The 15,080-nt window shown below is 39.7% G+C and overlaps 1 protein-coding gene across 4 annotated transcripts in view; it reads right to left on the bottom strand.

Annotated features, from left to right (window-relative positions):
* MYO5A (myosin VA) overlaps positions 1–15,080 on the bottom strand; it is a 182,691-nt gene that overhangs the window by 25,988 nt on the left and 141,623 nt on the right. Inside the window, exons 26-32 of one of the 4 annotated variants that reach the window (XM_084894025.1) lie at positions 14,678–14,821; positions 14,223–14,276; positions 11,657–11,884; positions 7,038–7,138; positions 4,247–4,327; positions 2,299–2,497; positions 88–162 (exon numbers count right to left, since the gene is read on the bottom strand). In XM_084894025.1, the coding sequence (XP_084750151.1) occupies positions 88–162; positions 2,299–2,497; positions 4,247–4,327; positions 7,038–7,138; positions 11,657–11,884; positions 14,223–14,276; positions 14,678–14,821 (882 nt within the window). The remainder of the gene's footprint in view (positions 1–87; positions 163–2,298; positions 2,498–4,246; positions 4,328–7,037; positions 7,139–11,656; positions 11,885–14,222; positions 14,277–14,677; positions 14,822–15,080) is intronic. The other 3 variants (XM_084894026.1, XM_084894027.1, XM_084894028.1) reach the window with 3 other exon arrangements.

Genomic DNA, 15,080 nt, shown 5'->3' with positions numbered 1-15,080 from the left:
ATCCTGGGAGGAGCAAGCCGCCCCTCGGTTGCAGAGAGCTAGAAGTAGTGCAAAAAGCAACAGAAAAGCACTCTTGAGTTTACATACAATCATCCGTTTGTAAAGTGAAATCCGATATGATTGATACTTCTTAGGGTCATCTGCATATAATTCCTCAAAATACTGAAAAAACAGGCATAATGGATATTTGTTGTTCTCTGTGCCACCCCTCAGCAAAATCAATTTTTAAAATATTTTAAGTAAAATAATGAAACTGAATCTACTGAAAAGGCTCTGATTTGTCATCTGCCATTGCCCTCTGACCTTTCTGGTACGGACAATTCCAGCTTTATGCTGTGACATACACTGTCACATGCTCAGAGGAAACAGGCCACAGCCAGGATGCCATCGGTTAGCAGGGGAACAAAGTGGTGCTCGAGTCCCCGGGTAAGGCTGCTATAATTTCACTCCTTAGACCTGCTCACAAGTTGCTGCACTTTTTGTTGCCAGCAGTTGTGGCAAGAGTAGGGCAGGCAAACAGAATTAATGGCAACATGGGCGCTGTTGTTTGAAGGTGGAAAAGGCCGGCGAGCAGCTGTGTGCCTTCCTTCCCTGAAAGGCAGCATGGGAGGCCTGGGAGGCACGTTCACTGGAGAAGGAGGAAACCTTCTGTTTGTGTTGGGGCAGGTGTGCGGGCGGGTTACTCAGGGCAGCATTCCAAGGCCTACGCCTCGGTTCCCAGCTGTTTTAATATTCTGCTCACGTTTCCTAAAGAAATGCACAATTAACATTGACAAACTTCAATGACTTTGAAAAAGTGCATCACTCCCTGTACTTAGGTTTGAATCCAATCTCCAGTCAGTGGGGCAGGAGAAGTGGCTGAGCTGCAAAGGATTTTCCTAAACCGCAGACAAGATCATTAACCAGACTACCAGCTTAGAATTTGGGGCTTAGTTTACTTTTGTATTAGTTACGCAAAATTATCAAGAAAAAGAACACTACCGACAAGGCTGCAAGGGAAATGCTTAATCAGCTTGATGAAAAAACTGGAAATCTGCACCCAGAAGCATCTTTACTTCACGGTTTCACCTCATACTTGAAGATAATCATTTATAAGCAGATAATTTATACACTGATCAGTCATATTATATGATTTAGTATATTATCAATTCTTAGGCATTTAAGCATTGTTAGTTAAACTTAAGCAACGATACACTTGAAAGTAATAAAAAGACATTTGAGTCTATGATCTGGAAGACTTCCCCCCAGAAATCAGTGATATTTCAGTCCCTTTGGAGAGTCCAAACACTGCCCTCACCCTTCTCCCCCATTCCCACAATGGAGCCTCCCACATGTGTCCTCTGTCCTCGAGGGCACAGATGGGCTCTGAAAAGAACACCTTTGTGTTTTGCTTTCATTAATATAAAAGACAGTTGGACAGATGACACTAGAAAACTATTTGTAACAGAAAATGATCACTAATGGAATAATGGAGGGATAATTCAGATTAAATCTTCAGAGAAAATCCAAATTATTTATTCTAGATTAAAGTCCTGAATTAAATAAAAAAGACAAAACACGACCAGCCTTAAAGAGCTGTTCTCAAAACCAGGCTGATACTAAAATCTAGATTTTTATATAGACGCATGGAATCATTACTTTTCAATGACCTCTCATTTAATAAACATATTATCAAATTTAAGTAGATTTAAAAAATCTATAAATAAGTAATAAAAGCTATTTTGTGATAGAGAAAGAAATATTCTAGAAAATACTTTCTATAAAATAAAGGAAGAGAAAAAGTAAAGAAAAAAAACTGTGCCACTGTTCAGAATCTGAGAAAGGAAAAAAAAAAAACACCCTCTCCTCATTTCATTGCACACTGCTCTCTCTCCTCTATGACCTGGGAGCTCCATCCAATGTCAACCAAAAGTTCCCTTTGGTTCTGCCAACTGCCTTGCAGACCATAGCTCTAACCCCCACTTGTCTGCTACAGATGGAGGCTGGGGCGGCCTCAGTGGCTGTTTGGGAACCACAGTTGAACAGACGTGGGCCCCAGTCTCTGTCACAACAACCACAAAACCAAGGCAGAGAACGGCAGAGGTTCTGCAGCAAAGTGGAAAAGAGGCCACGCGAGTTCTCAAGGATCTCAAGAGCCCAGCATGCAGCTGGTGGATACCTTCCAGACCCTCCAAGTGGGTCTGAGAGAGCTCCTGTGAGAAACACGACCTGCGCACATGCCTTTTCCATTTCTGCCAACAGAGTCCTATTTTCCTCACTCCCTCTGTGCTGGGGCACCCTGCAGAGCCAGGCCCTTACCAAGTTTTCATTGGTCAGCCGGGTGATCTCGTGCTGCAGGCTGGCCTCGATGCGGGCCTCGGGGGGCAGCTGCAGGTTCTGGGCCAGCAGCTGCTGCTGCCGGTTGTTCTCTTCCTTCAGGCTCTGGATCTCCCCACGAAGGGCTTCGGCCTCGTTCTCATAGCTCCTCTTCTGTGACTGGAGCTGGGATTCCAGGAGCCTGTGGAGAAACCACACGGGAAGGAAAGGGGATGACACCAGAGTCCCTGCCTGGTGGGGCGAGGCTTCGTGCTCACTAGCAAAGGCAGGAAAAGCAAGGGCTCGAGTGTCTGCGCAACTTCTGACTTTAAAGTCAGGAAACTCCAGACCAGAACTGGACATGTTTGTGTCTTTCTGAACTGTGGGCCCTGCTACGAATATAAAGTTCTAAAGGCTCTGAGAAGCAAGGGAGTTTTAGCTCTTTTGAGAGTTCACAGGAATGATGAATAAAATAACCAATTAAAAGACAGCTTCACTCTGGCTGATTACTCACAAGCATTCAAGTTGGCAAAGACAGTACCTTTGCCACAAAATAACTGCATTATGGATCCAAGATTATAAACAATTGATCTAATTCATATGACTTCAAGAATGTCAGCATTACTAACTTCAGGCAGAGGGTGTAACCAGGGTCCCCTTTTTGCTTTCTACTCTTATCTGTGATGAAAGGAATAGCTGAATGCTTCTATGAAATATATACAGATTTACCAAATCCAGACAGGTAGTTCTGAAATTTTATATACAAATATTTTAAATCTGTCATCTTCTTTCTCCCCATAAACTTCCCTATCAATAAAAGAATCCTAACAAGACATGGCTTTAGAACATAAGCATTAACAGGACCAACAACATGGTTGCTGCTTCTCTGAGCAAACACTCAGCAGTGAGCACAGCAGAGAGAAATAGCACCCCCCCTTTTACCATGCACCCCACATTCACCCCCTTTCTAAACACAAAACAAAGTGACAGTTAGTAATTAATTAACATGAAGAAAGAAAGAATGTTCTTTTATTTTAATCCCTTTGGTTACCAACTGCTGGGCAAGACTTATTGATGCCGTTGCAAGCAAACTGTTAACAGGAGACCAAAAATATTTTAGTGAGTATAAAATTTCAAGAGGATTTGAACCAATAACACCACAAAGTTAATGACAATGGTTTATGGTTAGGACAAACAAAGCAGGAAAGCAGAAGCCCCTTGAACAAACAGCATATTAGGTATTTTTCAAGCTTAAACGTTCAAATAGTATTTTTATGAGATTTTTAGGACACAAACATCACTAAAGCAGGGGAGTATCTGTGTTAGAAAGGTGCTGCTGATTCAATTTTATTTGCTTCCCCCTAAACATATTTAACATGTTGAGTCTGGGTAATTATTTTGAACTGCAGCAATTCAGGAAATCCTCCTGATTTGCTGTTTCACAAATTGGAACCTCACAGTAACCACACAAAATGCCAAGTAAGACATTTAATACTGCCAATAAGCAGCATGGCAACAATATATTGGAATGCAGCCACAAAACCATTGGCATATTTACCCTTTAGATTGATCATTATTCCAAACAAGAAACTACTAAGTATTAGGTATTAATATCTCCCACAGTAGTCTGAGCTCTAGTTGAAAGGTTTCTTGTTTTATTTTTTTTCCAACTCCTAATGAGATATTCATAAATGTTAGTGTCTGAAGGGCAGTCTAGATAGCATCTTTCACTTATGGGAAGCAACTCTTATTCATCATCAATCTATTTCAGCTTTAACAGCATCCCTTACTAAAGAAGGTTTTAGGAAGGTATTTGGTTGAATGCTCTGTTTTACTAAAATTTACTTAGGAAGACAATGTACAAGAAACATAAAATTTAAAGTCAGGAGGCCACTGTTAGTAAGAAGAACAATAAATGAATAACATTGCATTTTGAGGACACAAATATAACCTGTTGGCTTGTTTTAACCCTTCATAAACCAGCCACAGCTCTCCATCCTCATTCAACTCATGGTAATCCATAGCAGACGACCTTCCATGCAAAAGGAACAATGCAAAACACAAAGGATACAGGGTGGGAATGAGATGATGATGTCAACAGCACCACATGACATTTCATACTGTTTTTGTTAATTACAGATAACTTAAGACATTATTACAAAAAAATATTTCTGGTTAATATTTTTTTAAAAATGTGTAACATCTAATTGGGTAGAAAGTAAAACAAATGAATCAAGAATCTACAGTGATTTTTCCTGTAAAATAAGAAATTATTCAAAAGGTGAGAGAGGTCCTGTTTTTAGCATTTTATTCAGCTAGCGGAATGATCTTATATGTCACTTATTATATTCAAGACTAACTACAACAGTCACACATCTATAATATGAAAACTGCAGCTATTGTCTTCATGTAGCAATCTTCATAATCCATTTCAAAATGAAATTTTAAGTTTTATGGATAGAAACTTGTTTTGACTTAATAAAATATGGTTTCCTAGTTTTAAAAAACTCTTAAAGGAGTAACTTATATTGATAAATAAGAATATGTTCAAAGTTTGCAGCTTTTATGACACAACTTTTAAAAGACTTTTTTCTTTGTCTCAAAATTAATTTTAAGGCCTAAGGAAACTGTTTTTATATTAGTGATGTGACACATTTTATTAAAAGTGTGTATACTAAGTAATAGCTATTAATAAATAATAAATAATAACGGCATGCTTGATTACAGGATTTCTTCTATCTAGGCTATTAAAATGATATACATGAGTGTTTGCTAAGAGTCAGGTATTGTCTATAACTCCCGCATATATTATTTCACTAAGTTCTCCCAGTCACCCAATACACATCTTTGCCACATTGAGGAGGAAGTAAGGTGCCTAAGGAGGCTACGCAGCTGGAAAGCAGTAGCTTCAGGGCTATCAGGTGCCAAGCCCAAGATCTCAGTTCTCCAAGACTTCTGTGTTGATACGGTGTTTATATAAAACAAATTCCAGAGCATGTTCTATTTCCACCTACCATCTCTCCCTGAAGAGTTGATCTATTCGCATGGTTTCAATTGTATATATTATATGCTGATGACATCAACATTTATATTTCAGCCCATACATCTCTCCTGCTTTAGATCTATATTTTCAAATGCCTAATGGATTTCTCTCCTTCGATGTCTTCCTAGCTCCTTAAATTCAATATCTGTAAATCTACCAATTTTCTCCACCCCATACTTTCTTTCACCCCAGACCAGGATCACAAATGGCATCACTACATCCAACCAAGTATCCACAGCAGACACTTCAGAGTCATCCAGCATGACCCCTATTCCAATAAAACACAAGGCTTTACTGACCTCATCTTCCTATGCATCTTCAAAGTGTCCCACTTCTCTCAATGCCTAATACCACCAACTAAATCAAAGTCACCATAACCTAGACTCCTAGCCTCTAACATAAATGCCAGGATTAGCTTTCTAAAACTCAAATCTCATTATATTTTCCTACTTAAAATCTTCCAACAGCTCCCACTATCATTGAAGTGAAGTCCAAATTCCCTAAGCTGTCTCCCCAACAGCCCATAAACCCTGTGAAAATAAGGAGTGCATTTACCTTGCTGACTGCTAGTATTCCCAGCTTGTAGCACAGGAACTGGCATTAAACAGGCATGCACTACATTTCTGGTAACTGAATAGCTCAGTGGATGAAATAACAGCATAATCTAGCTATTTTTATACTTACACAATCTTAGATACAAGATATGTGCCATTTATATTTTACATTCATAAATTAAAATTCAAGTTTAGCCAAATACTCCTATCAATATTTTCCACCCATTAAAGAAGATATTCTTTAGTTTGTGAAGTATTTCTATATGCCAATCGTGGTACTATGCACCAGGAGACCCAGACTGCACACTGATAATAGAATCTCCAGAACTGCCTTTCTCTGTGATCATCACTGGCCATATTCTTGAAAACACGTAATCTTTTTAGGTGCAAGTTCAATAGCACTAAGGCTCTGCTGGGAAGGGGGTGAGAAGAAGCCTGAGGGAATCCCAGAGACAGCCTTTATTTTGTTATATAAACTCAGCTACAGAAAAAGCCTCAGGAAAGTTCAGTCATTTAGAGATGGTTCAAATTCTGCATTCTCAGCCAATCCACCTCAAGTTCTTAAGTGTAGAGTAACTGAGCTGAGTGCCATCTGCAATTTCATTCACATTTACAGTAAATGGGATAAAACCAATTAGGATTTTTTTAGAACAACTTAGGGGGAAAAATGTGGTCTCAAATAGCAGGGTTCTGCCCTAGAAATTATGGAACCCTTAGAGAATTATATGGCTGCCACTAATATGATTTCAGATACTCCATCATTTCCCTTCACATTAAATTTTGATTGATGGAAACTGCAGTAGCCCCTAACAGCACTCACAAATAACCAGCCTGAATGAGGAATGAAAGGAACTACCCAAGACAATCAACAATGAGCAACTGGTTTTCTCCTCAAGGCTAAGACCTTAAAGATACAAACATATATATCCCCATGATGTGAAGAACATTTCCCCTGACACCTTTCATCAATAATGCTACCGTGTTATGAGATTTTATTGAACATATTAAAAAACTTGGATTCCCTTTGAAGGTTAGTTGATGTCTGCTAAAGCAATGTATAAATATGTTGACTTTCTGTACAAGAGGCTAAAAATCAAAGATCAACATGATTAAACCAAAATGGAATAAAAACAGTATCAACTTACCTGTTTGTTTCTTTCAAACCAATGTATGCTTGCGCTATTTCACCTTTATCTTTCATTTTTTGTACATCTTCCAAAAGTACTGTGGCATCTGTCATTGTATTCTGAAGGGGAAATGACACATTTCCACATGAACAACCAACTCACAAGCTTTGGCCCACATACAACATATTCATGTGTTTATGTGTCCACCAAAACTCTGCCCCTCCAGACTCCAGAGGCGGGGGGGCACAGGCAGTCAAGGAAAAGGGGAGCCATCAGTCCTTCTCTTGAGAATTCTTAATGTGCTGCTATGAACATGATGAGATTCCAAATACCACAGCCCTATAAATAAAATAATTGACAGGCTATGTTCTTTTACATTGTGTGTGTGTGTGTGTGTGTGTGTGTGTGTTGGGGGTGAATATCTATATTCCATTATAAAGTTCTAAGGCATTCTTGACCGGTTAGTGTTCTAATGCTGTATATACTATATACTTTATACATATAAATTAGGTTTCATATGTTTAATATATATATATGTATATATAGTATAAATGTATATATTTCAAAATATATACACAGCATTAGAATAAAAGCCACTGAGTATTTAGTGAAATGGACAAAACTGTTCTTCCTACTTTTTGATCAGTTATTATAATAAAACATTGTTATTGTAATACTTATAATATTATATTATCAGTTATAATAACACACTAAAAGTTGGACATAAATCTCATTCTTCATGAAAAACTCAGTACAAGAGATAGCATTGTACATTGAAAGAGGTAGCATTCAAATGTATGCTTTAGCAAAATGAAAAGCCTTTCCTCACATCTTTAGATATATATAAATGGGAAGAATTTAGCTCTTTATAAATATCTACCATCTGCTGTTATTCATTACTTTTTCCTCTGTTACAGTATCACATGGTACATAAGCTTTTGAAATAAACACCTGGCAGGTCAGAATTCCTAATGATCCTCTGTAATAAAAGTCCAGTGACCATAATGGCAGAATGAACAGAATGACTGCTCGACCAGTCACTATGAGGTGCACCGACCCACCTCTTGGTGGTTCCTTTCCCTGGTCCAATCACTGCCAATGGCGAATGGGGAATTGGAGTGGGTGGAGGGGGATGCGGGTGGCACCAGGACAATGGGAAGTGGGGGTGGGGCCAGCGAGCAGGCAAACGACTGACCTCTCTGTCCTTCCCCTGGCTGTCAGGCTCCTGTCAGGCTCCCATCACCGGATGGGGAATGGAGAACTGGGGTGGGTGGCAGCCGGGAAAGATGGCCCTGATCACAGGCTAGGCCTCGGGACAGTACCCACACACAATTTTGTCTCCCGTGCCTCTAGTTTTATATAAAAAGAACTTTTCTGTTAGACCTTTTTACTTCCTTTTTATTTTTCCCTTGTGGTCTAATCTGTCTGAAAACTACTATAATTTCAAAATTTTGCTTCTACTCAGCTATTCTATTATCTCTCCTAAACCAAAGCAAAAATACACAATAAGAACCACTGTTTTATAGTCTCTAAAGAATAGAACCCAATGGGCCATCATATTTGTCTAAATAGTACATATCTGATCCTTTCATCCAAGTTTGCTCCAGCAAGATCTCAAAATGAAGTGGCACTCATAGAATCCACTTCAAATACCAGGATCTTAGATAACTTGAATGCCAACTAGAGGTCTACCAACACTTGCTTTTGAATGTTAGTGTTCATTAGAAGCTTCCTTTAAAAAAAAAAAAATAATCCCACTTTTCTCCTATTGCTGTTCTTTTGTGAGTTTATAAATGTATCCTTAGAGAAGACCAAATAGAATCTGATAAAAGCTATTAACAAAAGCTTATATTTTATTACATTTTAAACATCTTTTTCCAGAAACACCAAATACAGCATTTCTTTAGCAATTTTAGTACACATATCATAGAAAAACTTCCTTTTTCTCTTTCTCTGAAAGGAGAAAATCTTTCTATTCCATAAAGGGCCATACTCAAATTTTTAAGTTTTAAGTAATAACTCTCAAAGGCTCGGGTTCTCTAATGCTACGTGTATTCTCTGATATCTGAGGACCTACTTACAGAATGTGGTTTTGAACTTTTCATAATTAGGTAAATTGATTGAATTAACTAATATAGAGGAAAACTGGGTCTCTTTAGTGCGTTGCTGTGCTGAGCCAGGCCTCCTAGTGTGTTGCCCATCTTTCCCTCAATTGGCCTATCTTAGCTAACGAGTGGTGGCTGGGCCCGGGATCAGGCTTAGACTGCCAGGGTTAGCAAGTTACTGACTCTCTGCTCAGTGTGTCTCCCCTGAGCCAGGGACCGGAAGTCCTGAAAGGGTTGAACCATGTAGGAAAATCCCACCCTTCCAGGTGTGCTCAGCAACTCAGGCTCCTCTTCACCCTCAGACCCACAGGTGGTAGACAGGTGAGCACGGGAGATTCTCCAAGTTAAAGGTTCCCCCCTCACCCCCACTCTGTGGATGCCCTACAACCACCACAGTGAAGCACAGAGCTGGCTGTGAATTAGAAGTCAGGGAGGCCTCTCTGTGAGCCAGACTGGAGACTACTATTATCCACGTTTTCCCATTGACATCCCAAATATAAAAATAGTCTTGGTGGCCAAAAAGCATTAATTGCATATAACGAGGAATATTTGTAAACTAACATTAGGATTAAATAGTATATACTAAAAATTTTATAATTACCTTGTCATCCTGAAAATCCCAAGTTGGCAAGCACAAAAAACAAATGGAGAAAACGATAAACCCTTACTTCTATAAATAAATTCTACCACTGAGTCTCCATCATAACAAATAAGAGCTAACTGTAAAAAACAACCATGAATTGTTACTCTAAAACTAACTCATTAGATAAATAAATATTCGTGAAACTGACATAAGGTGGACATTAACATTTATGTGATGGCAAGTCTTAATTCTCAGGAATAAGTGCATGAAATTCTTTCTGTATTTTTTTATTGTAAAGTATTTTTAGTATGTGAAGGAACAGCCCTCCTGTTAGAGTTCATGGGAAAAATCCTCCCCAGTGTTTGTGATGTGAGAGTTACAGTGAAGCCTCCTAGAGTACTCAAGGGGGTGGAGCAGACACTAGACCTGGCTAGGCTGGATCATCACCTTGCTCACTGGGTGTCACCATTGTCTTGCAAAGAAGTTGTGACATATGTGTTTATGACTAGAAACTGAGTGGAATGATCAGCCCTGGTGTATCTAAAAGGTCTCAGTCAGCACCCCAGGAGAGGACAAGCTGCTACCATGTGTAAGCTGGAAGCTCAGAGAGCAGAAACCTCGATTAGACAGGGCCAGCCCATTAGAGGCTGACAAGCAGTCATCACATGGGGTGTGCAAATTCGGTAAGTGAGGGTGTGTGATCTCAGAACCATGCGCTCTGTTAGCTGGATTGTTTTTATGCCCCTTGGTTCATTTTTCTTTTCCTTTCCCGTAACTCTTACTGAAGTTTCCTATGAGAATACCAATTTGTCACAAGGGAACCAGAGAAAGAAATCCTGATTGTGGACTCTGCTCCAGCAAGCAGAGGCGAGGACTTGTTTCTTGAGTGGTCGTCAGCCCCAGGGAAGGCAAGATGTACACATAGGGCCAACCCCAGGGAGAGACTCCCAATCTCCAACTTCTCATTTCAGACTTAAGGGGTTTGGGATTGGTTTTAAAATAAGGAAGGTCATTTCTTCATATAAATCCATTTGTTACTGGGATTTTCCAGAATTTTATATTTTCTGGATCAATGTTAACCCTAGGTGAGAGTTGCCATTATTAGATCCAAACCTATGTGCAAGGTTCGGTATCTCAGCCACCTGCACAACTACCATTTCTAAGAGAAGCATTCTCACATCTTTCAAGCACCCAGTTCATCATATATCACAGTCATATTTCATTTGGCATGTCACGCAGTTGGGATAGTTGATTGCCTCAAGCTTTGGTAACACTTTGCTGCATGAACACAGGCTTTAAGGTGATTAATCCGATCATTTTTATCTGATGGCACATGACAAAAAGGCCCATTTCTGATCAGCACATGGTCTCAAAATACTGAGGGCAGGAAAGAACTTCAGAGGGCCATCTATATCTTCCAGCATGGTCCTTTCTGCTGCCTCACTAACCACAGCCCCTCCCGCTGGGACAGCTTCCCTAGTAAACAGAACTCCCTGAAACGAGCAGAAATCTCCATGCAACTTCCACCACTGATCTCCTCTCCATGTTATCTTTCCAGTTAAACAGGCTACCTTCAACAAATAATTTTAAAGTCATTCATGCTTTCCCATTGCAAGACAATTTATGGATTTGTGTACTTAATAGCATTTTATTTTTTTATCAAAATTGTGGCCAAATTATTACAAAAAATAACTTTAAAAGCACTTGGCTCATGAGTGAGAGATGAGACTGAATACGCTTTGGGATTTCATGTGCTTTTTGCTCACTCCAAATGACATTTGCAATCATTTTTAAAATAACACTGAGATTTTTAAAAAATTATAATATTTTCATTTAGACTAAAAATGCTCTTAAGTGTTCCCTTCATTATACAATGGACGGAATGGATAGACAGAAAGAAACAGAGACCAAAACCCTAACACCCTCCTTAGCCACTTGCTTGTGCTTACCTTGGGTTGGATGGCCTCTTTCTGGCTCACCAGCTGAGACCTCAGGATGAGGACCTCCTCTTTGCGGACATCGAGCTCCTCGCTCACAGAGGTCAGCTGCTCCATGAGGACACGGTATGCTGGTGCCCCCGGAGCAGTCACCTCTGGGGCGCTTTTCTCACTAAGGGCTTTGCGCAACTCATTTAGCTCATTTTTCAGTTTTTTGTTTTCTGATTCTAGTTCTTGTCGCTGTGTAAGGAGACAAAGAATAGTTCATTGCTGTCATCCTCAACTTTACATTGGAATATTCATCTTCCCCCAAGATGGTAGAAGAATTCTGCTGGAAAAGATTGTTAGAGCTACCCTAGTGAATGGCTTCCCAGGTTCTACTGGGAACTCCACTCTGCAAACTCAGGAAGTCTGACATCAAGGAGAATTGAGCAAGGTGAATGGTAGTTTGGTTCATCAACCTAAATTCCAGAGTCGAATTTATTCCAGGCCTGCCCAGGGTGTGTTCCCAGGCCTGGCGATTGCGGAGTTCCAAGGGGCGAGTTTAGCCCAGTCCTAGGAAGCCCAGTTTTGTTTGTGGGTAAATAAATGTAAGGGCAACTATGAGGGTCCAGCTAGTCAGGTTATTTCCAATAAAGAGTTCAAATGAGTGGCTCCCTGAAAGAAGAGGGACATCTTTTTATTTCCTTTATAAAACAGAATGAAAAGACCACTGAAATCTCAGGCTTTTAACTTCTAATAAAAAAAAAAATTACCACATCACTTAAACTAATTAAATTCCCCTTAGTATTTTGATGAAAACAAATAATCTTTTTAAAATATATATATATAAAAAGTTCCACGGATTTGCATATCATCCTTGCACAGGGGCCATGCTAGTCTCTGTATTGCTCCAATTTTAGTATGTATGTTGCCGAAACAAGCATGGATATATCTTTTTCACACTCCTTTCCTGTGTGACATGCTAAGTTGCTGGCAGAGTTCTGAGAGGTGGGAGGAAGTATGGGCCACCTCCTCCTTCACCATCCAGATGGATGCACACTTCCTTCACACTCGCACATACCAGCAGCCATCCTTATGCTGCAAGGTGCTGCCTCTGCACATCCTGCTCAAGCAATGGCAATGGGAACCCAGAATAGAGTTCTCACATTAAAATATATTTACTGGCACTAGAATACAAATGTTACAGAATACCAGTTGAGAAACAGTGCAGTACACAGTCATTTAAAAGCACCATGTTTATACCTGAACCTAATACAAAATAATATTGAATGTGAACTGTAATTGAAAATTTTTTAAATAAATAAATAAATAAATAAATAAATAAATAAAAGCACCATGATGACTTATTTAGCACATGAGATAAGGCCTTATGATGGTGGACATGAAATACTTCTGTATAAAGATAAAATATTTTATTGCTTTTTTTCCAGAGGTAATTGTGTGCTTGTAGCACCATATCAGATTTTTCAACATGTTTTAGATTTAGTCTTTTTTTTTTCTACTTAAGAAAAAGGAATCTTTTCTTTCATGAATTAGTTCAACCTTATGTGCAAAAGAATGTTCCTTCCTATCCCGTCTCCCACCAGCTGGTACTCAGATGCGCATTGCTCATGTCTGCAACAGAAAGCATGGCTGTCTTTACTCTGACACTTACACTCTGTGCACTGTTTCCTAAGCTTCCTCGAGCATCAAGACTGCTTGGAGGACAGGTGCAGCGCCTACCCACAGAGTTTCCAATTCCATAGGCCCACAAATGTGCATTTCCAAGTTACCAGCCGATGGTGATGGTCCTGATCCAGAAACAACATTCTGAGAAACACTCAAGCTAATACTGGGAACTCTGTGATCTAGGCTTCTTCACATACAGAGGATGTCTTTATTTGTTCATTTTCGTGTGACGTAGGCAGAGTGAGTAGAGCTAGAAATCAGATTCCTAACCCCATTCCTCTAGTTTCAGTAGGGTTTGGTGGTTAGAGTATGGGGTTTGAAGTCAGAGATACCTGTAGGTTTCCAGTGGGGTGATCTTAGGGAACTTACTTATATCTCCTGGCTTCGATTTTCTTATCTATAAAATGGGAACTAAATACTAACTTGCAGGACTGTTGTAAGAATTAGATCTGATGTGTAAAATACCTATATTTAAAAAATGATGATGATATTGTTAACAGCCAACATTTGTTGGATACTATTAAATACAGTACTATTCTAACCTATTTACATGGATTAGTTCAGATAGCCCTCATAAGAGTCCTATCCCCATATTATAGAAAACTGAGGCACAGGAAGGATACATGACTTGCACACAGCCATATAGTGGTGGATTTAGCATCTGAACCTAGGCAGTTTGATGTTAGGGTCCATGTCCTTTACTACCTTCTACAGCCTCAAATTTCAGCTACTAGTCCTGTTTCTGTATACAGAATAGAACTTATCAAAGGAAACAATACAAGGCTAGACGTAATGCCTGAATAAAGCTTAAGCTAGGGCCTCAGGTGCCCAGAAACATGTTCTCTGAGAAAAAGAGAGGCTCTCAGCAGATCTCTATTTCAGGTCTTGGACAGAAATATTCCATTACCTTGAGTGACTCATATTCCAGTTCTGCACCTCTAATTTGTGGCCGTTCTTCTTCCTAAGGAAAAGATAAATTACAAACTTTATAAACAAGTAGTTATATTTTAATTGTTACATTTTTATTCTTAGAATATTTCCTTGCTCTGAAGAAAACAGCGAGGAGAGGTCAACCCTCACTACTTGAACCAAATCCTACTTGGTTAAAGTGCTTCTAGGCTGGGCTTCCATTAAGAAGTATATGCATGCATATAAGCATAACCAATGGACGCAAGACACTGGGGGTTAAGGGCATGTATGGGAGTGGGGTGGGAGGGAGAATGGGGGGATACGGACACATGTAATACCTTAATCAATGAAAAAAAACTGGAAAAAGAAAAAGGAGAAACTATAGAACTGGATATAAAGCCACAGCCTCAGCGCTGGGTTTGCCCGCGGCCTGGGGTGGACAGCATCTCGCACCTTTGCCTTGCTGCGGAGCACCTGCTCCTCCTTGCGGTCCAGCTCATCCTGCATCACCTGCTTCTCCTGCTCCAGCTCCGTGACCCGTTTCTGGAGCTTGAGGAACAATGACATGTCCAGTGGTACCTTCTTCTCACTTGGCTCCTAAGTCCCAGGAAAAATAAGATGGTCAAGACAATCCAGAAGATATATAAGCCAATGAGAAAATGATGCATAGACCAAAAGAAAAAATAGTCAAACTTACAGAAAAAATATAAAGGGCCAAAGAATATAGATGTAATAGGTCAACTTAGCTACTAGGAGAAAGGCAAATGAAACAACAGTGAGGTATTATTTTCCCCCTATAAGGTTGGCAAAGACTGGGAAGATTTATAGTGCCATGTTTTAGTAACAGGGTCTTACA

The sequence above is a fragment of the Pipistrellus hanaki genome, assembly GCF_964339955.1.
Source record: "Pipistrellus hanaki genome assembly, chromosome: 1".
Classification (NCBI taxonomy): Eukaryota; Metazoa; Chordata; class Mammalia; order Chiroptera; family Vespertilionidae; genus Pipistrellus; species Pipistrellus hanaki.
Note: the sequence above shows the minus strand (reverse complement) of the source record. Positions and strands in the feature narration are given on the sequence as shown.